At 40.0% G+C, this 27,945-nt stretch overlaps 1 protein-coding gene across 3 annotated transcripts; it reads left to right on the top strand.

Annotated features, from left to right (window-relative positions):
* The first annotated feature begins 570 nt into the window (after window positions 1-570).
* Window positions 571-27,828, top strand: TDRD12 (tudor domain containing 12). 3 transcript variants are annotated; one of them, XM_027663907.1, is made up of 31 exons: window positions 571-892; window positions 2,593-2,642; window positions 4,142-4,300; window positions 4,598-4,734; window positions 6,125-6,244; window positions 6,974-7,029; window positions 8,430-8,515; window positions 9,438-9,639; window positions 10,133-10,209; window positions 10,368-10,426; window positions 11,122-11,200; window positions 11,900-12,010; window positions 12,398-12,583; window positions 13,223-13,376; window positions 14,521-14,648; window positions 15,368-15,556; window positions 16,911-17,039; window positions 17,970-18,087; window positions 18,857-18,990; window positions 19,083-19,303; window positions 19,499-19,598; window positions 21,136-21,323; window positions 21,639-21,849; window positions 22,406-22,498; window positions 23,607-23,776; window positions 25,235-25,347; window positions 26,184-26,238; window positions 26,772-26,885; window positions 26,969-27,122; window positions 27,216-27,282; window positions 27,630-27,828. In XM_027663907.1, exons 1-31 carry the CDS (start codon window positions 586-588, stop codon window positions 27,713-27,715), a joined length of 4,053 nt encoding a protein of 1,350 aa, XP_027519708.1. In that variant the 5' UTR covers window positions 571-585; the 3' UTR covers window positions 27,716-27,828. The 3 variants fall into 3 exon arrangements, with proteins under 3 accessions (XP_027519708.1, XP_027519709.1, XP_027519710.1); XM_027663908.1 differs by having other exon boundaries at window positions 11,140-11,200; XM_027663909.1 differs by lacking the exon at window positions 571-892 and adding an exon at window positions 985-1,071.
* Window positions 27,829-27,945: the final 117 nt, after the last annotated feature.

Here is a 27,945-nt window from a genome sequence, read left to right on the forward strand (position 1 = left end):
ACTTGGTTTTCTCCAACAAGGGAAGGTACTTTTTTCCCCCTACCCTGAGGTTGTGGGACTTGAGAGATGTGGGAAGAGTGACTGCCAGCAGAAACTGAGGCAAAAAAAATTGCCAAATGTCAAAGAAACCCTGTGAGCCTTTTCCATGTGGGTTACCACTGGATCTCCTGTCTGATGGATTGGGGGGGGGGTGGTGTACATTTGCTTAAGTCCTCCTTTTGTAATCAACACACCTCTAGGAGCTATTACTATTATTCACATCCCTGCCACATTCAGCTCCACCTGTGCCTTAGCTCTCCTGCTCCCATTCCTAAACACCCAAGCACCATCCCTATATTCTCCCTTATGGATACATATTCCTGCTTCCAGTGCTGGTCTTTTTTCTTTTCTTTTTTTTTTCCTGTTGTCCCTTCATTAGTTAAAAGAACTACCAGCATTTTCAAATTACCATTATCTCACAAAGTGTCTCTGCTACAAAGGAGACTTTAAGTCTCAAATAATTCCCAAACTCCAAAAACTTATTAATTTCCCGTAGGTTCCGGTAGAACTTCCTTTTTCAAGTTGTTTGCCGCAACAAAGGCTTTTATGTGTTATCAAAAGGATCTCGTTTTCCAATTTATATACATCGAAAGGCCAAAAGCTGGACTGGAACCTGCTCTGTGGGGTGGAGCTGCGAGCGTTCCTGCAGCATCTCCAGGGTGTCCTGTCTCACTCCCGGCGAGTGCCGTTTTCCCCTCCAAGCCTTTAAGGAGCCGGGAATGCGCCATCCGGGCGCTCAGAGCCCGCCCTCGCGCGGGGGTGGCTCTGGAGGCGGGAGGCTCCGGGGGGAAGAGGCTTCTGGAAGGTTCCTCGGGAAGCTTCCCTTTGGAGCGGCGGGAGCTGCGGGAGCGCGGTGCGTGCGAGCCCGGGCACTGAGGCTCGGCGGGATCGTTGTCGCGGGGAGAACCACGGAACTATGGCAGGATGGGGTGGAAAGGGGGGAAGGTCGGGGCGGGGGAAGACGGAATAAAGAGGAAAAGCTCGGGTTTTAGCAGTCACATGTTCCCCTGCTCCTCGTGTTAGTGCCTCCCGGTGAGCGGTGTTCAGACGGAGCAGAGGGATAGCGGGCGGTTCGTGTTTTCCAGGAGGCTTGGCGAGCACCGGGATTGCCAGAGAAGGCTCTTGCTGCCTCTCGGGGGTTGGTGTCACCGCAGCGGGTTGGGGCGAGGCGTTAAGTGGTTCTTGCATTTTTACAGGGTAACTGCTGTCCGCGGTGGGTGGGGGGTTTGAGTAAATACTTCTGTTCTTGCTCAGTTCTTAACAAAGCGGGAATGTTACCGGGAGTGTGTTGGGAGCGCTCACCTTTTCTGTGTGTGTGCTTCGTCCCCGCTGCTTTGTTGGTCCGTTTTCTGTGCTTGCAGTAATCGTTTTCTGTGCTTGCAGTAATCCACCTGCGACATTAGCTGAGGTTATTTATGCCCCTCGCATGTTATTGCTGAAAAAAAAAAAAGGCGTCTATTTTAAATGTCTTAAGGCAGCACAGTGTATCTCACTGTTGGAGTGTGTGATCATCATCATCGACACCCACTTTTCACCTTCTCAGAAACATGCTCCTCAAAAATGAATTACTTAGCCAGAAAGAGCATATCCTTAGGTAATGCATGTGTAAGCACTCTTCTCTACTAGCAGAGGCATTATGAAGTGCTTCATCTATGGCACAGCAACAAATGAGCAGTACTTAGGATAAAATGGCACATCCTTATTCCAATGTGATATTATTTTCCATTATTTGTTTGGTAGTTTGGGGGGATTTTTTTTTTTTTTTGGGTCTGGTCAGAAATGAGGTGGAAATGCTTTTTTCCTAGAGATTCTTAAAGGGGTTTTAATTAAATCCCCACATATTAATACCTCTGTGTGACTCAGGAGCTTGGTTTGTGTCGAATGACCTTAGGTAAAGCCTCCCAAAGAGTTTAGGCTGTTCCATTGTCATGTTAAACTGGGAATAATTAGTGCTCAGTCTTAGCAGAGCTTCTTGCTCGCTGTGACCGCAGGGTAGCTGTGTTGCTGCTTGCTTAGTGTGATTTGTTCAGCAATAGCTTTGGAAGTGGAAGGCCGATGTCTTGATTTTCCTTCTTGAAACATTTTATTAGGCACTTATTTCCAGTGGGAATTAGGTCGCAAGCTAGACACTGCGGGGATGATACCACGGGATGCTGGTTTGTGTCTGCAGGTAGTTTAATTATTCCGTTGTAATCCCTAGGTTTGGGACTCCTCTTTAGTGTTAGGGTGTGGGTTGCTTCTTTTTTTTTAAACACGTAAATATTTCCCATTTAGTCATGTAGGTAGCTTGTAGCAGCCCTTGTCTGCAATCAGCCTGTGTCCGTTGGCCTTTGAATGGAAGAGATGGCAAATCTTAAATATACTTCAGCATAGCACCTCATTAAGAAGGCTGGTTGAACCCTTTGAAATACGTTAACAAGTTGCCTAGATTAATACACCTGACATAGATAGTAAAAATCCACAGGTGCTTTTAGGTGTCTGCTCTTAAGATACACTTCAAAACAAATGGTGGCTCTAAAAATTGTTAATCAAATGTTTGCTGTTCTTTTACAGCAGTGATGAATGTGCCACACGGGACAAACGTGGATGTTGTGGTATTAAAGGTATGCTGGTGTTTTTAAAGTCTGAAGGACTGATCTTTATTTCCACGTGACTTTCTGGAAGTGAGATTCACAAACAAGGTGCTTGTGTATGTCCATTCACCAGTACTCCTTGTATCTGTGGGGTCAAATGTGGGTTATAAACATTTTGTCATTTGTTTTAGGTTTTGTCTTGTTTTCTTCACAAAATAGCTGTTTGCATATCATTTACCACCATGCCGTGATCCACCCAGTGCTTTTCATGATTTCTGAGTTTTCATCTCTCTCCTTAAACAGGGAGCTCAGCATATCCCTGACAGTGCCTCCAAGTCTCCCCAAACACCTACGTTGTCTCTACACAGAAATTGTACTTCTCAAAACAGAGGATAAACAGCAGTAGGCATAACATATGTGGGTTCCCACACTGTTATTGTTCTGGCCTTGGTATTACCAGCTGCAAGGTCACTTGAGCAAACTTACTATCCTCCTCACCATTCTTCCACTTTTTAACCTTTCTTTCCAAAAAAAGAGATGCAGCTAAAATCTAAGATAGTTGTGCAATGCAGTCTTAAATTGTGTGTAGTGTAGTCTAGATTATACTGAATTTCACAGGAGGTTGTGGAAAACACAGAATACAGCCAGGACAGCTGACCCCAGGGATATTTCCTGCCACAGGATGTCGTGCTCAGCAATAAAAGCTGCAGGGAAGGAGGAGGAAAGGGGGATGTCTGTGGTCATCAAATTTGCCTTTCCAAGTCAGCACTGTGAGTGATGAAGCCCTGTTTTCCTGGAAATGGCCAAGCAACTGATTGCCCATGGGAAACAGTGAACACAGTCCTTATTTTGCTTTGCTTGTACGTGCAGCTCTTGCTTTGCCTTGTCAGCTGTTACTATATCAACCTGTGAGTTTTTCACTTTTATCCTCTTAATTGGCTGCTCATCCTGCAGCAGGGATGTGAGTGAGGGAGCAGCTGTGTGGGGTTTAGTTGTCTGGTGAGATTAACCCACAACAACTCTGGACCCAGATGAGCTGGAACACTGGACTATGAGGGTTTACAAAGGCTGGGCAGGAAGCTGTCACCCCATTTTAAAGAAACTGGCCATCATGCAGACTCTGAGCACAAAAAAGTGCCCATTGGTGGGGTTTATCACATATTTTGAGGGTTTTTATACGAACTCTTGAAGACTTCATAAGGAAGTAAAAAACTTTGTCTTTGCACTTTGCCCAGTGTTTGGTTTAACCAGCTTTTAGAAAGTGCTGCTCTCTTGCAGACTTCATGTGGCATGTGTTGCAGTGCTAAAGAAACTTGGAAGCTGAGAATTAATCTCATGAACTAACGGTGTGAAGGTGAAAGGTGGTTTGCTTGGTAACATTCTGTATGCTCAGTATCAGTCACCATGATTTTGAAGGTGCCTCACAAGAGATGAAGTTTTGTTTGTACATTTGCTGCTCAGATGTTCTTAAAAGCATCTTGTCATTTTAGCAGGAGTTAATAGTACTTGTTCTCTACCCCTTGCCCCAGATTGAAGATCCAAGTTGCTTTTGGCTTGCTGTGAAAGAATGTGTGCCAGGCCAAGTCTATGAAGTGGCATACAACAACCTGAATGCTCAAATGACTGAGTTCTATAACAAATATAAAGATGCGAAGGAATTAAAACCAGAGGCGATAGAAGGCGGCCAGGTAAAGTCATTGCTGTATCGTGCACATAGAAATAGTCTGTTCTTTGCATTGGTTTAAGGTGAAGTGACAGATGCTTGCTTTTTTGGGGCTTGTATTGCTACGTAGAAAAGTAGATAATGGGATCTCTGTGGGTTGTGTGTTCTCATCTATAAGCTTCATAACTGCACACGCTGCAAAGCTTGCATTTTGCAAAGAAAATGTAGGGTTGTGTAATAAATGCTGTGTTCTTGCCTCTGAAAGACCTTTGAGTGTAATTCAGACCATTTGCAGGAATCTGCTGTCTTCTTTCTTCCTCAGGTTTATGTGGTTTTCAGTGAGGAGCTCAAGTGCTGGTGCAGGGCAGTCTTTCAGTCAGCCCAGGGCCACGCGGTTCGTGACCAGCTCAGATGTTTCCTTGTGGATTATGCCCAATACAGTTTGGTTGAATCAGACAAGTACGTGTCAGAGTTTTTTATCACTGTAAGATACTTGTTAGTTAATGGATACAGATGCTATTAACACTTAGTCGGGTTCACGGTGATAAGGCTTTGAATTGAGGTGTGGGTTGGGTCCACAGAAGCTGCTAGCTGGGTGATAGGCTCTTGCAAGTGTGGGTGCAAACCAGTCCTTATTTTGTGAACTTCTAAAGATGCTTTCCATCTTAGGCTTCGTTTTTTTTAAAGATTCAAAATAGAAATAATGTCAGTTTGTTATGACTGAAATGTATGACTGCTGGGTAACGCTATTTGTATATTCTTTCCTCCCTTAGTAAGTGGGTCTATACTAAAAAAAATTTTAAAGTTATGGTCAGTGAAAATCAGTTACAAACCATATGTGGAAGCAGGAGTTCACTTTCTATAGCAGCTTTTGACATCTGAACAGAAATCTGTGGGGTTTTTCCCACTGCAGTTTACTAATTGTTTACTAAGAGTTTCCACAGGTTCCAGGTTTTTGACAAAGCCATTAGGAAACCTTCTATTCCTAAAATCTCGAAAAATCTATTCTAGAGAAACCTATTCCAGCTCTTAGTTTTAAAGTTTGTTTCTTTATTAAAATATGCAACTTAGAGTACAACAAACTTAAACAAATTGGTTTTCGTAGTAGTCCACAGAATTAAAGCTTATATAAAATACTTAAAAATAATTCTTAAGTTAAATAGTGTTTTTAAATTGACTGTTGCTGTGTTGGGAAACAACATGACAATGCCCCAAGTTTAAAATACATTCAATTAGAAATAAATGTGTGATTTACTGCTTTTTTCGTAACACACTAAAAGATTAACAAAAGTGATAAATACATGCACCTTAAAAGCTTGCTGCATGCAGTGTCTTGCTGATTATTAAAAATCTCCAACCAAACCGAGTGTAAAGGGTAAGATTAACTCCCTGGTGATACATGTGTAACGAATAAATTCGTTTTTAGGAAAATGAGTACAAATGCAAATTTGTGTGTGTATTAAATTTTCTTGTTAAGCGTACCTGGTTTCTCGCACAGAATTAAAGTCTGCAAACTGGAATATGCGGTGCCAGGTGGTGTATGTGGTAGTGGGAGGGTTAAAAAGGAAGATATTTATAAGATAAATATCAAAAAGACTTGAAACTGCAGTGACAAAGGATCAGAAAGATTCCAAGTAAATAGGATGTTCGTTCCTATCCAAAGTAAATCCCTTCACCAGTCCTGATGGTGCTTCTCTTAGGGAAGACAGGGGTTCCAGGGTGGGAGCCAAATTCCTGGAAGAACTGTGTTGTCAGATACAGGGTAACGGGAGGATGTGTCTGAGACCAGTGACTTCTGGAGAACAAAATCTGCCCGTAAAGTGAGGTAATTTCCCCTTTTGTTTTCCAGCATTCGAGTGGTAGTGGGAGTATTTACAAGGCTCCCATACAGGGCAAAGAAGTGTAGCCTGTATTGCACGAAGCCAGTGACATTGCATCTTGACTTCTGTGAAAACACTGCAAAAATAGGGTACGTTGAGTTTAATAAACACATTCTATTCATACATTTTTAAGAAAAAGGTTTCTAGGAGGAGGTTTTAGTGCAGAATTTTTTTTAGAAAGGATTACATTTCAAGAAGAACACAGGAAATCAGACTTGGAAAACTGGCTCTCCCTGACAAGAGGGTGGAGCCAGGTGGGGGGCGGGCTCTGCTTTTGAGTAACAAGTGATAGGACAAGAGGAAATGGCCTCAGGTTGCACCAGTGAAGGTTTAAGATTGGATTTAGGAAAAACTTCAGCACTGAAAGGATTGTTAAATGTTGGAGGGTCTGCCCAGGGCAGTGTCAAATTCACCCCTCCTGGAGGGATTTAAAAGATGTGTAGATGTGGCACCTGAGGACATAAGTTAGTGCTGGACTTGGCAGTACTGAGTTAATGGTTGGACTCGATGATCTTGGTGTTTTTTAGCAACCTAAATGATTCTATGATTCCATTATATTTTATGTTGGATGTAGGCCATCTTACCTGGACCAAGCAATATCCTGTAATTTTGCTCAGTTCCTTTTATTGGTGAGCTGAAACAATATTACCAAGACTGAAGTAATGTTCTAAATAGTAGGATTCTGCTTATGTGTAGTTGGTGCACTTTGTAAATTTGGCATGACTTAAAATAATTTCTTTACAAGCACAAAGTTCTTTCTGAAATGACCATTTTCATGTTTGATGATGTGGGACAACTTGTTGTGTTTATTTTCCTAGACCAGCCAGAAGATGGGATACTGCTGCTATCCAGTATTTTCGAGACCTTCTCAAAGGTAAAAAGTGCTTCTATTTTGGGGAAAAAAAATTGTTAGAGAAATATAGTACTTGTGTATAGACACAAGTTTATTATATTTATGTATACTTGATTATATTTAAGAATGTTGTATGTTAAACATAAAGGAGCTGCATAATTTTTTTTGTATAGACTAAGGCACAGATGTTTGTGGAACTGCATTTTGAGTACTGTGGGCTTCCAGGCTGCATAAATTTTGGTGGTTGACTAGATTGTATCTGGCCCTCAGGCAGGCTAAATAAGGGGGCATTCATGTAACAATTGCTTTGAACATTGGAGCCTTTCTGTGTATTTAGTGTGAGTCTCTGAATCAGCATCACGTGGTGGTTTGTACAGAGGTGGCAACACCTGGCATAGGAGTTCACTCATTCCATTGTTTTTTGGCAAGGATGTAAACACCAGCTCAGAAGAGGAATATCTTTGTAACAGTTGTTAACAAATAGATTGAGCTCCACATATTGTTATCCAGTTTGTTCTTGTCCCTTCCCGTGTTTGGTGTTCCAAGTGACTGTCCTGCTTTTTTTTCCATATTAGGCCTTCCCTTTTGATATGAGACAGCTTTTGGTCTTAGTAAAAAAGCAACTGTTTCCTGGAGCTTTGTACTAGCTAACTTGCTTCTACCTGAAAAATTGCCTCCCTCCTTACTTACCAGTATACCAAACTCCACACAGAAGGTATTTTAGGAAGGAGGGGATGAGTTATGAAAGCAAGAAAAGTTCTTTAGGCTGATAATTTCACACACCGAGGCGTAGCACTTCTTGCTATTTACTTCCCCCTCCCTTTACACATATCAAAGTATCACTGTGCAAAGTAAAGGTTAGTAGGGAGCAATAACAAAATAGATATTCCTAGGCTGTCCCATAAGTAGTAATCCATACTTGTTTCAATTGCTAGTCCATCATTAGTGTAGGTACAACTGCTTCAGGATTTGGGAATGGACTTTTATCGTCTGTGTTTGCTTGAATGAAATGCTTAACAAAGCTGTACAGATGTGCACAGACAGCTTCTTTCAGAAAAAGTAAATGTCACTGTTGGAAAGCACACATTGGTGCTCCAGATTGTCAGTGTCTAAAAGATCAACCAAGACTTCAGCGTAGAACTAAGAGCAGTTTGTCTTGAGAGGTCATTAATCTGTTGCAGCTCTCAATCCTCATTCAAAGAGTAAGGGCAACTTCCTTTTAGGAACTTTTTATTGTTAACTTTCTTGTTTATTTCACATAAAGCAAACATTATTAGGTTTGTTTTAGCTTCTCTGCAGGAATAAGTTACGCATTGAATTGTGATTTCCGGTTTTGTCTGTCTTGGACAGTACAAATAAAGATAGTTTGATTAAGGGCTTAATCTTTTTTTTCTTGTTCTTGTGTTCACTACTACATTTAGAGGCTACTGAGGTTAAAGCCAAGGTGCAGGCACTAGAAGATAATGTGTTTCAGGTCTTCCTTTTTGTTACTGTAAAAGATGAAAAGGTAAGATACTTTTATATATTCAAACCTATCGATGCACTTTGCTATTAGTTTAAGACTGGAAAGCATGACTTGTGGGTTTTGCATTTTCTATCAGATACAGTAGATGCTAAATCATCAACTTATTAGAGGTTTATTATAGTTCTGCTTGTAGACTTCTGGAGAAATTCCAAGAGGCAGATATTGCATTTTCCTGTATGTGAACTGTTTTTTGGAAGTTACTGACAAGTGAAATCCAGCCAGTACTTCAAGTGGACAACTGTGTAAATCATTTGGTGCACTTCTTGTGATGTCACCTTTTTGTAGTATCATATTTGAACATGTTTCAGTAGGGCAGCTGCATAATATTCTAAAAATAACTGGAAGTTCATGCTTTTGTATACAACTGAATCCTCCAGTTGTATTTGGAAAAACAAACCCCAATCTAGTTCCACTTGCCAAAATGTGCAACTTGTGCCAAATCTCTTCTGTAGCTACTGCCAGACTTAAGCAGCTGTATGGTAGATACAAGAAGTTTTAGCTTAATATTACTTTATTTCTACTAGATTTTGATGTGTGCTGAGTCCAAAAGAAATAAACCAGCTAGATTGAATTAGGGAGTTCTTTTAGATTTGAAGGGATCACAGAAAAAGTTAATTCAGTACAGAATTTTGGCCAGAAGCATGAAACTCACAACTAATTAACACCCATTGAAAAAACATACAGGAAGATAGGACTGACTTTCCTTTTCTGGAGTTAATATTCTTCAGAAAGCATTCACTGGTATTGCTTGTGTCTGGGATTCTGTTTGGTTGGTTGGTTTGAGTTGTTTTATAATTTATAAAATCACTGCTGTTATTTAAAGCTTCAGATAAATTCTAATCAAGTATGTAGGGGTGTAGCTTATTGCTTGCTGACAGTGATCAGTAAAGAGTTTGTTTTACAGATATGTGTTAATGATGATCTGGTCACAAAGTACTTTGCTCGTTATGAGGAACCTAAAGGGAATGGAGAGAGTTCTGCAGATGATTCAGACATCAAAGCGTCACTAAATGCTGAGTGGGTTCCAGTGGAGTTTGTGGGTCCTACATTTGTTCCTAGGCCAAAACTGCCGTTTGGGGAGAAGATACCACCACATCCTGAGACAGGTGGGAACTGTGTGTGGGGAAGCAGTACAGCCATGAACCTTGTGCCTCAGTTTGAGTCCCTTTTTGTGCTGTATAGGCAAAGGGAGGCTGAGGTGATCACACAAGTGCTTGTTGTTATGGTAGTAGCATTAGGTGTTACTGATACTACTTGTGGCATTGATCAGTGATGCATTACTGGGTTGTTTGGAATTTGGAGGGATTGATTTGAACAGAGTTACTTCTGAAAGGAATGTTTACGATGACTTGTGTCACTGTGATTCATGGCTTTCTTGATAAAAGTAATGGAACCTTCCATCCCCTCCCCTTCTTCACTCAGTTCACCTGTGTAGTTATCCTTACATAAAGACAACTATTTGTTGTTGGTTTTGCCATTAGGAAATGAAACAAGCAACTAAACATGTCAGTGGCAACTCACTGTAAATAAAAATACTGGCTTTTTATGTGTTCAGATAATCAAAAATGTGCATCTGCATTTTTTACTCTACTTTTCTAGGTCTTGCTGGTTTTAGTTCTGTTCTTGAAGAGACATCCCAAAGGTCAAGCAGAGTTGTAAATGAAAATACTGTGCCCGTAAGTATTACGTTTTGTATTAAAACGTGAAATACAAACTGAATTAAACATATATAGGTCGGATTAGGAAGACTGTAGTCATCCAGTATAACACGGATCTGTATTTTAAATGTTGCTTTTGGACAGTATTTTAGTGTTAAAATGTGTTTCCTTGCTAGATGGGCAACGCAACTCCGGGTTTGCGTTTGGAGGAAAGTAAAGCACTTCAAACGGACAGGTATGGTGCAGCATGTTAAATATTTTAAGTGATTGTGTAATCAGATAACTGGGAGCTGTAGTCTGTTTCTAGTTGCTGCTCTTAGGCAGCTAAAGGGAAGGTGCATACACATCTTGTGGGGAAGGAGGGAATTTGAGGCTGCTGATGGTTACCCAGACTACAAGAAAAATAGCAGTTCTTTCTAATCAGTAGCTTAACAACAAGGATATGATGGGGAAGTATTTTTCTGCACACTGAATGTGTTAACTTGCTTTATTTTGTTCTTAGTGTGATTTATAAAGTTTTAAGACTTAATGAAATATGACTATGAACTTACTTGTGCAGTACTTTTAATGTACTGCATGTCAGTTGATGCATATGTGATAAGCCCCAGGAGTGTTTTCTATTTCAGTTTCTGACTGATGTAAAGATCAGTTGTTTCATGTTTTAAAACTTTTAAGAAACCTTTTTCCTGCAGTCCAGTCCGTTTTTCTTCTAAAGTCTTCTAAAGTCAATTATCTTTGAACAAAGTTCTGTAGGATTATTTTCACTATTTTTTTTTTTTCAGAGGGGTGATTTTTGATTTCTTCCATGTTCAAGGGTTTTTCTCATTGGCGTAGATAATACATCAGAAATACTTTGCGTTGCGTCATGACATTTTGGAAATGATGGTATTTATAAATGACATTTTACTTTTGCATTTATGTTGGATTTAGTGCTCGTGTGTTTCTCAGGCTTCCGCAGTTGTTAAGTTCCAATTCCCTGCAGACACACGCGAGTGAAAATGGCCAGCAGGTATTTCAAGCATCATCTTTCATTTAACTTCTCTTGTGCAGATGTTTTGGTTTTGGTAGTGTTGGGTCTGCAGGGGTGGGAGGACGTCAGGGGCTGATGGCATCTGCGTTGGTAACAAAACCCAGGGCAGGCCAAAGCCGAGCCAGCCAGCCAGGCTGGGGACCCTCTGTGAATGTAAGATGGGGCAAAAAAACCACAGGGGAGGGAACAAGAGAAGAGAAAGATGAGAAACAGAGGTAATGCCAAGGTCAGAGGAGTAGGGGGAGCTCCATGCAGGTGATCCTGAAGGGACTGCAGTCTGTAGAGGACCCATGCTGGAGCAAAGAAGTGAGAGGGAAGGAGCAACAGAGAGAAATTGCCGTCTGTGTTGTGCCTGCAGTCCCTGCCTGGTGCTGCTCGTTGCCTCAGGGGTGGAGCCTCGTGCCAGCTGTACACAGAACATCCACTGCTGCTCTTAAGGGGTTTAACATGGTTGTGTTAAGACCCTCTTGAAAAACCTTTTTTTAAGAGCTAGTAATAATGAGTATTTGTCCTGTCATTGGTCTGTGTAACGTATCGATATGCATGAATCATATTTAAAATTTTATGTGGCTCATTTTCATCAAAATACCATTTCTTAAATACAGTGAGTGCTTTTGAGTTGAATGTAAGCTAAACCCCTTTTGTTAAGTATTGCCTTTGTCATCTATTTGTCATTAGTTTCAGAGTTTTCAAAATCTTGGGGAAGGAAAAAACTTTGTGTTCCTTAGCAAGAAAATTGAGCCATCATCAGTTTTGAAAACAGCACCACTTTCTGATGGTCTGAAAAAGGTAATGCTAGTGTCATGGTGTTACACTGATTATCTTTTTAAGACAAGCATCATACCTTAACTTTATATACTAAATACTACAGTAATACCTCAGATTGTTTGAGGAATGTGTAGGAGATTGTTCATGTGGTTGAAGCTTCAGAGAGATGCTGTAAGAATTGTACACATTTCTTCTGGTATATCAGCCTCTGGTACAAGTCCTGGGATTTGAATTTTAATGAATTTAACAACTCAGCCCAGAAGAACTTTTTTCATGTTACCTGCTAAGGACATGTAGTCTGCAGTGGGTCAAAAGCTTTTAAGTCACTTGGTGTTATGTTTGGTCATGTATTGTTAGTGTTTAAGCACACAGTTTTCATGTGGAACTCTTTAATTTCTTTTTCTGCAGGAACTTGCTCAGAACAAATTTTCAGGCCCTAACTTCACAGAGTCTTACTGTTGGCCGCCAGCAGCCTGGGGATATGATGTTGTTGCCATCTCCCACCAGGGAAATGATCCTCTATTATATATTCCACCAGTTCTTACATTTTTGCAGATTAAAAGTGCCTACCAAGCCTTGCCACACACGAGTGGAGTATGTATATCCTAGAACAGAAACCTGTTACTCCTGTAAAGTGCAACTGTAGAATAGTGATCAGAAAGCCAGTGAATGTTTGGAATGTGATCTCAGTGTATGTTCATGATACCTGCCAGTGTCTGTAAGGCCTCTGCTTAGAGGCTTACAGAGGTGGGCTGTGTGAATGGGGGAGTCCCAGACTTATTTATCAAGTAATCTCTAACAAGTGGTTCATGTCCTGGCACTTCAGTTTGTGATGAAGCTTTGTTTCTACAGGAGTGGTATGTAATCATTAAATCAAAATGGGTATTAGCTGTTTTAAATACTATAATTAATTTTCTAACTTGTGTTAGATCACAGAAATAGAATTGTTGAGTTTGTAAGGGACGTCTGAAAACAAGTCCCAGTAAACAAGTAGGACAAGATGCTCTGCTTCTGTTAAATGTTTGGACCTTTTACTGTTGCATGCATCTCTTTGGGTCTGTAACATGTGCATTGAGGAGGTGCTATAGTACTGAAAGCCTCAGTTTTGAAGTACTTAAAGGCTGTGTTGTAGATTGTGGCTTTGCCCTAAATCCTGAAATAGTACAATTCTTAAAGGTTCTTTACTTCTGTCTAGTACTGTGGTGTCAAATTTTTTTGTACCTGTGTATTTAGCCACTAGCACTTATTGTATGTCCTGGATGGAAGAAGGCACAACTTGTTTTTGATCTACTGAAAACGTACCAGAAAGGCTGCAGAGACCTTCATCCAATGTTGATAATCCTTGGGCAGAACAAGGAAGCAACCAGCCATGTGGAAACCCGAGGCTGTGAGAATATTTTCTGTCATCCTAGTTGGGCTTGAAGGCAGTGTGGGCTGTCTTAATTGCAGGAACATGTGAAAGAAGCAATTTCTGCTTCTTAAGTTTTTGGTTCTGTAAAGTGAAGGGGATTTTGTTTGTTTGTTTGTTTGTTTAAATAGTGGTTTACAACTTGTAATGCAATAAATGCTCAGTACTTTGTGCATGTATCTCAGTAGTATGCAGAGGGTGCTCCATGCAGAAACAGCACAGAAGTAATTAAAAAGCTGTAGGGAGACTTGTCCTGCTTAAGTGTATGTAGTTAGAACATTTCAGTTTATTAATCTAGTTTGATCCCTTTGTTAAGCCTTGGTTGTTAATTGCATTTTCAAAAGTGGCTTTTTTTGCCAAGGGAACAAGAACCATGGATAAAACTATATGTAAGATTTTCCATTTCAGCCGTTTGTATTCTTTCATCCATCATTCAAGTTTGAGCCTGGTGGATGGATCCAGATCTTTTAGTAATAGAGCTATTGGTGTATTTGCACCAACAAATTTGCAGGATTGGTGTGGTTTTATTTATATATATATATATATATATATATGTGTATATATATATATATATGTAGGTACTCATGCACACATATGCCTGTAGATACCTAAGCTACAGTGTGTGCTTTATTCCACTTTTCAAACTGAACTTTTCTAAAGTTGTCCTTGCACATATTTAATTATTTCCCTTCTGGCTGTTTGATTCTGAAGTTGTTATATCTACTTTCAGTACCTTATTGGAAAAAAATGGCATCCTGCTTTGTGAACTTGTTAACCTTCAGACATTTCACTGGATTCCAGAATCTCAGAGCTTTGCCCACTCAGGTCTTGGAAGACATGCAGGGGTAGAAAAATACAAGGAAACTTAAAAGAACTGTTGACCAGAAGTCAGAAAATGGAGTTGAGTGTTCTCTATTTAAAAAACAACAACAGAAAAACAAAAACAAAAAACGCAAACAAAAAACAAAACCCCAAACCAAACAACAGAAAACTCCCTAACTTCGAGATGTTGCATCTGAAATTCAAATGTGACCTTTTTAAGAAAGCTGCTGTGTTCTTTGGTGTCTTAATAATATTATTTCAGGTTGTAAGTTAATGTTCAGTCTTTTTTTCTGACTGGTAGGTGAAGTAATAGTGACTACACCAGACAGCCTTCTGAGACTGCTGGAACACAAGAGCTGGTTACTGTGTAGACTTTGCCATCTTGTTCTTGATGAGGTTGAGGTGCTGTTCTCTGACACTACTGAACAGGTAATGTTGTAATACAGTAAGCTGGTAAAATGCTGTTCCAGTTGTACATGTCTGAAACAGTGGCACATACTGAGGGGGGAAAAAACACTGGAAGATGTGAGCTCTGATATATTAAATCTGACTTCCCCTGTTAGGTGGGGTTTTGTTTGGTTGTTTTTTTTTTTTTACTTGAATCAAAGCTCTTGATCATCCTGATGTTCCATAGCTGGACTGTTTGCATTTATTTAAGGTAGTGCCATCAGGAACAGATTCATTCTGTCTTAGTGATTTTTGGGTGCACCCCAGTGATTTTATGGTGCACCCCTTCTTTTTTTATTTGTAAATTACTATATTGGCAGGTTGGGTTTGTCTTCTGGTTACCTCCTAGTTTTTGCTGACTGCCTCTGGGCCTCTTGTCTAGCCTTAGTACTTTGCAGATTTGAACAGATCCTTTTCCTGAGGTTTCCATCTTTGGACAGAATCCTGCATTACAGTCCTGTATACGTGCACATGCTGTTACTTCATGCTGTCATGTCACTTCTCTTCCTTCAGAAGTCATTTAAAGAATAGGATAAAATTGTACACAGCAAACACTTCCTTTTGGGATGTGAAATTTGTGGTTTGCTGTGGTAGTGGTTTTGTGACTGGGAAATCCAGTGTGCTCGGTGTTGCTTTTCCATGCTGTCACATGCTCCCTGGAATAGGATGAGAGGAGAGAAAACCCCTTTTTTTCTTTGTAGGTGTTTACTATATTAGATTGTTACAAGAAGGCCACTGCTCGAGCGCGGGGGGGTCCAGTGCATCAGATCATTGCTGTGGGAACTCAGTGGAACAAACACATCCCAGCCTTGGTGGAGGAGTTCATGAATGATCCTTACATTGTGATAACAGCTGTTGAAGAAGCTGCCATCTGTGGGAATGTGCAACAGGTAAAAATTGGGGAATGATGTCCCTGCTTGTCTGTGTGGCTGCAGATGGTTTGTCAGAAGCAGGTGGTGCTGTGGGTGCACCTCGGGCTGCTGGGGTGCACCTCCCACGTGTGAGCTGAGGTGGCTGTTCAAGTCCTGTGTGAGGGACTCACTGAATGAGCTGAAGGTCTCTTACCTTCCTTGTAGGACTAAGGTGAAGATAGTCCCTTGAATATTTCATGGTTAGTGCAAATGAGTCTGAGTTTGATGTGAAGTATTTGCGAACAGTATAATTTGTGACCAGAGTGTTATCAGAATGTTTTTGCAGTTGTTAACTGTGAGTGGCAGAACTACAAGGTAAGCTGTGCCAAAGCAGACATAGTAAAATAATTATTTTGTTGCTCTGTGCCACACAGTACTGAACTTCTGACCTGAAATTTCCAGAAAGCCTATTATATGTTCTTCGGTGTCTTCTCACCTAATTTCCAGTCAGTGTGGTGTAGCCCTTAAGGATAACACAAAATGGTTTAAATGCAATTTGAATTTTTCTGTGTCTCAAAATGGAATAGTTTGGGGGTCTAAAATGTTGGGAAATCTCCAAGACTAGACATTCCTGAGCATGACAGGAAACTAAAACACTATGAGTTTTTGTGAGAAGTCTTAATGAGTCAGCAGAACAAAATATGTTGGTGTGTGGATGCATTAGTTATTAAGAGTATTGCAGTGGTGCAGAATGCTTTGGGAGTGTGAAGCTTTTTGTAGAATCATAGAAGGATTCGGTTGGGACTTTGAAGATCATCTCATTCCACCCCCTGCCATGCACAGGGACACCTTCCACTATCCCAAGTTGCTCCAAGTCCCATCCAACCTGGCCTTGGACACTTCCAGGGATGGGGCACTCGCAGTTTCTCTGGGCAACCTGTGCCAGGGCCTCTCCACCCTCACAGGGAAGAGTTTCTTCCTATTATCCCATCTAAACCTGTTCTCTTTCAATTTGAAGCCATTCCCCCTTGTCCTGTCACTGCTCTAGTAAATAATCTTGCCCCATCTTTCCCTCCTTTTCTGTTTGTAGTGGTGCTTGAAAATCCAAACTTAAATTAGTAAATCAGTTCAAATTGATGTAAAACCTTAGTGTGGGATTTTGATGATGTGATGGATTTTAATTATGCTTCTGGAAGCTGTCCTGAATGCATACATTCTGAGAGTTGTATCTCCTGTAGGTTCAACAGAAGACCTCCCACTTACCAGAGCTGCCATGTACTACATTCTCTTTAGTATTATAGAGTAAAGCTTAGTGGTTATTAAAAAGAAGAATTATATAGTAAAATATGTATGGGTTACATGAATTACCAGCCCTCTGTTTTATTGTCTCTAGGTTGTGCAGCCTTGCATGAACAGCAGCAAAATTGCTGAATCACTCAAAATACTGAATCTTACCCATGCGAATCTTCAGAAGGTGCTGATATTCACTGACTCAGTAAATGAAGTAGAGATGATTCATAAGGTAAGAAGGTATTTAAACTTAAATAGATAAGTAGGGGGTTTTTTAATAGTGAAGTTAAACAAAAATACCTTGATTTCTGAGAATAAAGGAGGAGTGTGAATTTGGAATTTTAATTATTCCTGCTAAAAGTAACCCCAGCCTGCCCTGCTAGTGGAGAAAAAAAGGCTAATTGATTCCTGAATTCTTACCTGCATTCTACCTGTCAGACTGGGACTTTGAGTTGAATCAAACTGACTTTTTTCCAGCAGAAGCTGGCATAGATGCTGTGATACTTGAAGGCTTCTTCTTATGCAAACATCGGTGTATCTGGAATGTTTACTTTTTGATGATTGTTAATGGAAGCAAATCTGGTTCAGGCTTGTGACTATCTAACACATTTTCCTTGAATACTTGAGAGTTCATTTCTTCAAGCATATCAGAATTGCTTGCCTGCCAACACTTAAGGAAGTGCTTGTTGATGCTAAAGTCGGGTTGAATCTGTTCATATTAATCCTTGCATACACCAACTTCGAGTATCTTACCTGGCCTGTGAAAATATTCCAAGGGTTGACTTTAGGAGTACTTGTTCTGAGAGACTGGAAGGTGAGTCTTCATGTTGTTAGAGGGTGAAATCAACTCAGAGAGGACACATTAATGTGAGAAAAGCTTGAAATGAAATTTGTACTTTAAGTCTTAAACTTATCTGTCAAATCTATTAATCCATGGGAACCTGAGATTTTAGTTTTCTTTTTCTACCGAAAATTAAGGAACTTAATTGCCATATTATATTTTTTTTTTCATATAAGGAACCTAAATTTCATTAACTCTTTCCCTGTGCGTCTTTGCAGTATCTGAAGTGTGCTGGATTCTAGTAAGAGACAGTACTTTAATAGAGTTGATTAGAGACTGCTGCATTGGAGAAATGTGTTAACTTTTCACTTTGTCATCCAGGCACTGAAGAGCAACTCAATAGTTACCTTGAAGAAACATAAAGAGAGCAAGTGTAATGTCAGTTGTGTTTCAGAGAGGTGGAGAAAAATGCACGGTTCTGGCACTCCTGTTGTGTTGGGTGAGGATTCTCTCTCTGTCTTGTTGGGGTTATGTCTTCATGCTGAGTTAAGATCTACACTAAGAACTTACACTGGGTCCTCTCATTACTTCCACAGAAGCAGATCCCTGTGAACTCTTTCCAGTTGTCTGCTTACTTTTTAGTGCTACAGCTGGTGTCTCTTGTTTTCTTTTTCCCGTTACTGTTGTCCCTGCATTAGTTAATAATTTCCAGTGTTTTCAAAGAATTTACCATTATTTCACAGTTGTCTCTGCTACAGAGGAGATTTTAAGTCTGAAAAAAGATATATTGTAATAATTTTCCGTAAGTTTCAGTAGAATTTTCTTTGCAGTTTTTTTGCAGTAACAAAGGGTTTTATCCATTTTCAAACTGAATTTGTTTTCCATTTTATACATTGAAAGCAAGAAGGTGGGCTTCTCTCTACTTTGTGGGTTCATACAGAGTTGTGAGCATTCCTGCAGTATTTCAAGTGTGTTGTGTCTCACTCCTGCGAAGTACTTGGCTGTGCTCAGTTCTGTGTATTCTGTGATGCTGACAGGAGATGCAGAATTATGCCAGATTACTAGAGCTTGGCAAGAAATGGTGTGTCTGCCATATGCTGATGGAATTTATTGACTGCAGAAATATAAAACCTTATGGAAGTATATTGGGAAAAGACCTTTTTCTTCATTTTCCAGTCAGTGGAAGGGGAGAAGGAAATCAGCCATTATTCATGTGATGTGATACTTCCCGTACCTGAAGTTACATGTCTGTGTGAAATGTGTTTTAGTTTTAACAGATGACTGCCTGGAGCCCTTGGGAATTACAGATGCAACTTGTGTGATCCATTTCAGTTTCCCTTCTCTAAGAATCTTTGGCCAGCGCCTACAGAGCATGACTGACAACTTCTGCACTCTGAGAAAGGTTTGAGTAAACCTTGAGTGGGTTAATGCTGCATTGGATTATTAGTGGTGGATACATAAAAGCTTTCAAAAACATTTTTTTATGATTTTTAGGATTCTTCTGTAGATCAGGAACACACAAATGCCAAATCAGTCATTCTGCTGACAGAGGACAGTCCATGTCATGCACCTGAGATTCTGAGCTATTTGAAGCGTGCAGAAGCTGAAATTCCACAACAGCTGCATGATTTGGCTGCCAGGGTGCTGGAATCTGAAGAAGATGAAAAATTTTCAAGGCCCCTGTGTGCCTCTCTTAAAACATTTGGGATTTGCAGGTAAGGAAATGTCAGGTTTTTGTGCCCTGAATGATGACTGCTGCTGATTCCTTGATGAATTTATCTGAAACATGTTTTGCTCATGATTTTTTTTCTTTTTTTTTTCCCATGTTGCCTGTTGCAAGTCAAGTAAAAATAGTTTACAACTGAAAACAAAGAGCTTTTTTTCTAAACCTGTGATGTTTTTCAATGTAGGAATAGAACAGTGTGTCCAGATCGGCATCAGATTAATGTATCAATAGACATGGCCCAGAATATCCCAGATGAAATGATAAAAACACCTGAACGTGTGATGGTAAGTTAGTTTTCCTTGGGTTTGGTTACCAAGAGGACAGGTCTTAAACAGCTACTCAGCATGTTACTACTTTTTTTTTTTTTTTTTTGTATTCCATTAATCTTATTGCAGTATGTACACCATTTGTCTTGGCTGTTTGTTGTTTTTTAGTTTTTCCCCCCTCTCCCTTGCCAGATTTTCCTTGTGTCCTTAGCTTGAACTGAAACTGTTTTGCAAGTGATTGAGTTTACCTTAGATTTTTCTTCTGCTTTGACGATTCACATTCCATGGGAAGATGACTTGTACTCTGTTTATTCTTTCCCTTTATAATTTAAGACCTTATACTAAAATTAACAAAGATGAAGGCTTACAGAAACTTAAGTTATAGTTCTTGTAGAGGAAACACAAAGTAATGTTTGGGAGTGAAGGGGAGTTGAAGTGGAGGGTGACAGATGTGTTGTTGGAAGTGAGAATTTTTTCTTAACTGACGTGCTCATGCGAACTTGATGAAAACTAAGCATTTTCTGGCCTTGGAATTTGAAACTTGTGTACTCATTTACAGGACCCACAGGAAGTGGGATACAGCTCCTCTCTTCTAAATAGAACTGTTCAGTTATTTCCTACTAAAGTGTCAGTGCTTTGGTGCTTTTTGCTGCAGAGTGCTTCTGCTACAGTGTTGTTCTATTTTTTTTTTAATAGTTCCACATTCAGAAAACCTTCATGGCTATTGGGGTGAATTTGCTATGGTGGTTCTTTGCATCCCAGCAGCAGTTTGTGTCTCCAGCTCCCTTAGAAACTTTACCTGAGGTGCTCTCACAGCAGCACTTGTGGCCACCTCCATTTCCTCTTTCAGTTCTGCTGGTTGTGGCCCCAGAGCCAGGGTGTCTGTCTCACAAATGGGTCATCCCTTGGATCAGCCACTTCCTTTTTTTCTTTGGAGCCTGGTGTGATGTTTCCTTCTTTTAGGAAGGAAAAAAAAAAAAGCACCTGGTGCTTTTTTTAGGATTTCTGGTAAGTGGGAATTGCCTGTCTGGCCCCTGCCATTCTTCCTGTCTGGCCTCACATACCCACTTGCATCTCAGCACTCCTGCCTGGCACCGCCTTTTGGATGGAATCACCCAGCACTTTATGCATAGGTGTTGACAGCTGTAGACCTGTAGTCTTTCATTTAAGTCATTTTAGTGCAAAAAGAGCAGTCAGTTCTTCTAAAACGCCCTATCAGGCTGGAGAGCACTTAGAGTTGAGTTGGAATGGTGTGGAATGCCTTAGTGGTGAGTAACCTTGGCAGGGTTCACTGGTGTTCACTGAAGTGGAATATCATCAGCTGAGACCTAACAGTTCTTGCTCCTTGAATCCCTGTCCACTGGACTACAGGCACTTAGGATTAAGAATAATAAGATTAACAATAACTCATCTTCTGAAATGTGTGTGTACAGCAGCATCTGGCACCTTTTGGGGCTGGAAAGAGGTAGGTGATCTTGGGTATAAAGACTTACGTTCCATTGATTTAAGGAATCCTTCAGCCCTCCTTTCTGCTTAATGTGTTTGATCCTTTCAGATTCTACCTCTCCACATTGTACACGCAACAAACTACTTTGGCCGAATAGTGGAGAAAGAAAAGGACCAATACACAGTTCTTGCTGAAGAAATGCAGAATTATTTTAAGGTACCAGGACAAAGGATTTCTGTAACCACCGTGGAGAAGTCAGCATTTTATGGGTTATATGAGGGAGCCCTTTGCCACAGGTAAAATTTTGTTGGCTTTTTACTTTATTCATGTGTGTTTTTATACAAAGCCTTTTAAAAATTTGACTGCTCTGTTAAAAAAAAGTCAATCCATCCCCAAAAGGAGCAAAAAAACCCACTGCTGTTCAAATCATGCTTATCAAAAGCTCTCACGTACTCTCTAACTTGCTGAATGGCAAACAGGATGATATCTTTCCCCCCCTTCCCTAGTTACAGTGCTGCGAAAATGCCATTTTTAAAATGAGAGATTAAAAAATCCTTTCACAACTGGTTACATGAATAATAATTCTGTGTTTCTTTTCCTACTAAATGAAGGGTTCAGGTGGTAGACATTCCAGCAAAAGAGGAAGAACATTTTTTCTGTAAGGTCACAATTAAATATATAGATGAAGGCAGAACAAGTCAAGTCAATAGTGATCAGCTGCTTCATTTACCTGCAAGGTTTCAGAGTCTGCCACCTCAGGCTGTGGAATTTGTAGTTTGTAGAGTGAAACCCATTGATAATGAAACTGAATGGAACCCAAAGGTAATATCGAGCAGGTTTTGCATGCTATTTCCTTTATGTTCTTTACCTTCTCTCTCTGTGTTACTTTCTACAAGGAAACAGTTACAGACTGTAAAACTTAGGTACCAAATTTCTGCTTCATTAGTATTACCACTAAATATCTGCCAATGGCCCAGATTCCAGGAAGTCAGTTTCCATTTTTGTTTTCCTGCAAAATAATACAGTGAAATTCATGGGATTTTCTTCTCTGTGGTTTAAATGGCTTCTGCCAGAACAGGTTACTGCTGCTTTTGAATCTGGGGGAGGAACAGCAGAAGGGTAGCCTCTGTAAACTGACTTCGGTTTGAGTGCTCTTTCATTGAGGAAGCTCCTTTAAAGGCTAATACTATTCTAAGCTACAATTAAGGTGGAGTATTCCACTGTTTTATTCCAAACTCTTTATTTATTTGTTGAATACCCTTTTCATTGTTAAGCTCAGAAGATTGTTTCATTATAGTGAGTTTTATAGTTAAAGTAACTGTAAAGCTGTGTTGGTATTGATACATCCCAAGTGCAGTGATACCTTGTTTTTTCCTAGGTGACTGATGGCATTCGTCACAAAATTAAAGGAAGACTACATCATGCAAAAGTAGTCCATACCTTGGGAAAGACAGTTTGGGTTGACCCAGTGGTAGGTACAGAATGACAGCACTATGAAGTCTTGGTATCTTAACTCCATTACAACAAGAGCACCCATTATTCTCTCTCCTTGTGTCTGTTCATGTAGTGATTTTATCCTGTGTGGTACTCACATAGTGGTGCTGGTTAATTTGCTGTGGTGCTGTCTGAGCACTGGAACAGGTTGCTCAGGGGTTGTAGAGTCTCCATCCCTGGAGGTGCTTAGAAGCAATCTGGACATGGTCCAAGACTAGTCCACAAAGTTTTTAACAAAAGTGTATTTTGGCAGTACTACTTTTCAGGAGTTTGTCATGTAAAATCAGTTCTGCAGTTCATCACACATCCCCCGGAAGAATGAAACTTGGATGCTCCAAGATGGTTTCCTGATACCCAAGAGCTCTTGAACTAGATTTAATTTATTCTGTTTACATTTGAGTCTGCTGTTTCTTACAGTGCTTGCACTACTTTGCTGTCTAGTGTAAATTTTTTTGCAAATTAAAAAATACTGAAGCTTTTCTCCTTCATTTTCTTGTCCAAAATAGGAAAAATGGCTGCTCTTCTTCTTGAATTTTTCTTGTTTTACAGTTTCACATATGTTAACATCCAGCAGGTGACTTGGTCTTGTGGAGTGAGTAAGCTGAAAAATTGAGTAGAAAAAGATCTGGAAGTCATTCTCTTTAGTTGCTTCTTTTCATATGGTGTATCTCAACCTTTCACCAATTTTGAGGCTTCGGTTTTTCTTCACAGTTTTTCTTACTGTGCCCCTCACCCTCCTTTCCCCAGCAGTTTGCTCTTTGGGACTCACAGTTACTCTAACTATGTGATGTGTATTTTTGCTGTCACTTACATGATCAGGGCTGGGATTGTTTACTTCATTGCCCCCCTGGTTCTGTTAGACAGGACACACTGCCAGGTACTTGAGCTGTAGTAACAACAAAAAAGATGATGATACTTGGAAAACAGTTGAACGTGAGTGGGTTCCTGTGTGAAAATCAGAGAAAACAAATTGCTTACAGGTGTAAGTCAGTAGGGCTATACTTGAAGTTTGACTTAAAGAGCATCTTTGAGTTGGAGTTGAGACCATTTAAGAACTGTGGTTTGTGTTTGTTGTGTAATTCAAGGTCAGGGTTTCCAACCTTTCCAGTGTCAAGGTGTGGATCAATGAGTACAACATTCGATCTGAGATTCTGTCCACCGGTCTGGGAACTGACAATCCAGAACATCTGGCAGAAATTCAGAAGCTGTGTAGGCACGTGCAAGTGTCAGATTATGCAGAGAACTTGGAGGCCTTGTAAGTGTCCACAGATTTTTTCAGATTTTCAGATTTTTCAGATTTTTTTTTTCTGAGGAAAAAATACTATTTCATTTTAACTGAATATTTTTGTTACTAATACTGTGATTTTCATTTAAACATAGAAACAATTGTGTTTGTGATGCGTCTGCTTCCCTTTAACTGTTCTTTAGTCACATAACCACAAGAGAAAGAAAATTCCAGCTCTAGAAAACATTAGACTAGAATTTGATGGAGACAGTTGAGTTAATGATGAAAATAATGGATTCTGTTCCAACTCACTATGGTCAGTGGCTGGTTTGAATGCTTACCAGTCAGTACCTAGTACGAGTCAGAGCAGTTGAGCATGTTGTCTGTGTGTGTTCAACTGCAGAGTGCAAGCTGGAAAATGTAACCAGTTTCCTTTGAAATGATTAGAGCTGTACATTTAACGAGTGTGGCTGCAGGGTGGGTTCTGCAGAAGCAACACTGAACTTTTTTTCCTTTGCCTGTAAACTTCTAGAACTGAGTAAATACAGTGTGTGGTGGGAGGGCACATCTCACTCTGCTCTGCTGCAGATTCTTAGGCCCTTGATGTAAAATGTTTATGAGCCAGATATCTGTAGCCTTTTTGTTCTGGCCCCTGCATGGCCCCCAGTGCAGCCACTTAATCTTCAGTCTGGGGAGCCGTCATTGAAAATAAATTTCAGTATTTCTGTCTGACCAGCCAAGGGTTTTAAAGTACTTACAAGGAAGAAAAAAATCTCAGTTACTTTCTTCCAGAGTAGCTATTGCTGGGTAAACAAAGAAAGGTCCTGGAATACCAGCACAGGCTGTGCTGTCTCAGGGTTGAGCAAGTTCATTTAGGCTGTTGGTTCTGTGACTTCACTGATCAGCAAGAGGAGGAACCCTGACCCCATCCATACTCCATTTCCATCTTAGATTGAGGCTCTTGAATTCCTGTCTAGAACTGTGCTGGATTTTAATCTTAACCAAAGGATTTGGCTTTTCCCATTCTTGTTTAAACTTGGTGTATGAGAACAGTGTTTGCACTGCTGATGCTTAGAAGGCTTTTTTTTCAGGTTTTATTCCTTACAGAGGACTCTCAGGCTGTGAGATTTCTGCTACCTCCAGGCACAACCTTTTTGCATTCATTTCTCCTTTCATGCTGTTAGTGAACAGGAGAGGAAGGTTGGGAACCTCCACATGGTCACCTAAGCATGTAATGCCAGAAACCAGCCAACTTTATTGTGGTACTGTGTGCCATGGCTCCATCTCAGATATGTTTAATGCAACTACTTGGATCACTTTTTACGGATCACTAAGCCTGATACTACTGTTGAAACATTCAGAACTTATTGCAGGCTTTGTTAGTAAGCTACAAGTAAAGTAAGGGGGACTCAAGAGAGCTTCTGTAAGGTAAAGTTCACTGGGTATCATTTGTGGTTTTCTTTTAAAACATTGTTTTCCTGTGTTCAGAAGCATAAAGGAGGGCACAGCATGTGTAGAAGAGAAGGCATCCAGTCCACAGGATATGTCAATAGAAGAAGCTTCTCCTGAAAGTTGTAATCCTTCTGGGAGTTATCCACATGGTAAACCTTCTCATAATTTCCTGTGGTTTTCAAACTTGAATTCAAGCTTGGTGCTTAAAATCTGTGGAAATATCAGCTTGAGTAACAGTGTTGTTCTCTGGGAGGTGTTTTTTTTTTTTTTTCCTGAGATTTGAGGTGGCAGAAAATAGCTCTTCCCTCCTCCCCCCATTTCTTTTTAATCTAATCTGAAGGATGTGGTATTCAGTCAGTAGAGGCTTAGAAGTGTTTAGGCACAGAAGGGAGACACATGAGTCTGGAGCAGGGAAAGCTGAGAGATGAAAAAGTTGCAGCAGACAAAGTCAAGTGAGATCCGGGACTGCTTATCATGGAAGGCTTTTTTTTTCCCTGGTGTGGTAGAGTCACATTAATGCTGTGTTTCCAACTGTGGTGGTGACACCAGTGTGAGTTGTTTCATCCCTGAAAGTCCCCATCAGTTCCCAAAATGGCATGTTTCAGGTCTCAAATAAATAATGTCTTGAAACTGCAATAAACTTTTACCTGACCTGGAAAACTGTATGTTTGGTGTTTTTGGTTTTTGTTGTTGTTGTTGTTTTTTGTTTTTTGTTGTTGTTTTTTGTTGTTGTTGTTGTTTTTGGTTTTTTTTGTTTTGTTTTCTTACAGCAGCTATAATACTCTTGTTAGTTAAAATTTTCAGTTAATCATTAACTTTATGAAATCATTCAGGATAGGAAGTACCCAATATAAAGGCTAAATACAGTCTTGCAGTAGTAATTTCGTTGCTAGCAAGTTATTTTAATGATGGTACTGGGGTATTCTGCAAATACATGTTTCTATAGTATAGGTCTAAGAGATGTTTCTGGATGTTGTCTTTTCAGATGATGTAGCTCAAACAGAGGAAACAGAAGACTCTATGCTTCATCAGCATAAATGGTAAGAAAATAGTGATTTGTTCCCATTTTACTTTTATATGAACTGCCAGACAGGGTTGTATTTGTGTCTGTGGTCAACTGAGAAGTTTCTTTTGTGTGTCAGAGATTGATCTTGCTAGCACATACCACAGTATTTGCTGCAGAACACATTAGAAGAACTCTTTAATAAGCTACAAGAACCACAGTTAGCTTTTTCTTTGGCATTTCAAGACCAGACTGTGATGTCATCCTGAAGTGAGTAGGTGTGATTCTTTTGGATCTCAAACAACTGAGTGTGTCTCCCCACTTGAATTAGTCAGTTTGCTCTTCCAAAGATTTGGGACTGTGGTGTTTTTGTAGGAAACTTGAGTGGTGGGTGCCCTGTCACCTGCTTGCCTGGCACTGCTGCTGGTGTCAGTGCCCCTGCAGATGGGGACACTTGGCTGAGTTTGTGGGACTTCATGGGAAAACTCTGGCTGTGTGCAAGACAGCCTGGTTAGAGCTCAGTGGTTTTCTGTTTTGAAAAATAATCCCAGTGAACTACTTTTCTTTCAGCTATCATCCAGAAATCAAGTGGTTTCAAGATAACAAGACTGTTACACTGAAGGTAAAAATACCAAGTGCAGCTGACACTAAATGCGAGTTCTCTAAAGAGAAGGTGGTTTTCAGGTAGGTTTAAGGAACTTAAGTATAACCAACGAAGTGTTATATGATCAGTTTGCATTTAATTTTTTAAATTTTTTATATTGCAGTGCTAGGTCAGAAGAAAAACTTTATTTGGCTGACCTGGAGTTGCAAGAGTCTGTATTTGCAGAGAAGTCCACATGTGTGATTAAGGATACAGAGGCTGTGATTGTTCTGGCAAAAGAAAAACAAGGAGCGTGGTGCAAATTACTGAAGAAAAAGGTGAAGTGAAAATTCATTTGAGAGTTATTGAATGTTTTGAACACATTTGTTGTGCCTCAGAGCAGGTATTTCAAACAGTGTTTTTATCAACAGAATATTCACGTGTCTTTAGATTTTGAACATTGGGAGGAGTCTGAAGAGGAAAGCCCTTTTTTAGTTGGTAAGGACTGAATGAGTCTGTGTTTATAATATATAAAATAATGAGCATCCTCGGTTTTGCATCAGCTTTCTCTGAAATACTGATTTATTTCAGAGATGTGACACTTACCACATTGCTCAGATTCTCTGAAAAGAGGTGAGAGGCTCTCTGACAGCGACTTCGAGGCAGCAGAGCATTTTTCTATCACACAGAAAAAAAGCAGTTGGAAGTAGTTTTGAGTATTTTGGTCTAGTTTGTAGTCTGAAGTGTGTTTTGCTAGGTTAGGATCCCTTAATACTATCACATATTTGTTCTGAAGTTCATTTTTTCTTGGTTTATAAATGTTGCACTTTCTTAATTAGTTTTAGGTGCTGGAAAACAGACTTTCCCTCCTGCAGGAAGTGAGGAATGGTTTGACTCATCAGAATACAGTGATACAGAAAGTGATGATTAGTTGGGAGGAGAAGTTCCTTTCTCCTCTGATGAGAATTATATTGTTAATTTTTAATTAAACAGTTAATGTAATTGGTGATTGTTGGTTTGATTGTTAATGTAATTGTTACTTAAAAACAATTGTTAATTAAAAATATTGTTGATGTAATTGTTAATTAAAAATATTAATACACTCAGGACCTGACTATAGCTGTGCTTTAATTCTGACTGTCACCTGAGAACAGGTATTTG

The sequence above is a fragment of the Corapipo altera genome, unplaced genomic scaffold (assembly GCF_003945725.1).
Source record: "Corapipo altera isolate COAL_440 unplaced genomic scaffold, ASM394572v1 224, whole genome shotgun sequence".
Taxonomy (NCBI): Eukaryota; Metazoa; Chordata; class Aves; order Passeriformes; family Pipridae; genus Corapipo; species Corapipo altera.

What these genes read in the sequence shown, in the direction of transcription:
- TDRD12 (XM_027663907.1), top strand. Translation starts at nt 586, where the DNA reads ATGTGTTATCAAAAGGATCTCGTTTTCCAATTTATATACATCGAAAGG. An exon ending in AGGCGATAGAAGGCGGCCAG is followed by an intron (nt 4,301 to 4,597) that starts GTAAAGTCATTG and finishes TTTCTTCCTCAG; the next exon opens with GTTTATGTGGTTTTCAGTGA. An exon ending in TTTCTGATGGTCTGAAAAAG is followed by an intron (nt 12,011 to 12,397) that starts GTAATGCTAGTG and finishes CTTTTTCTGCAG; the next exon opens with GAACTTGCTCAGAACAAATT.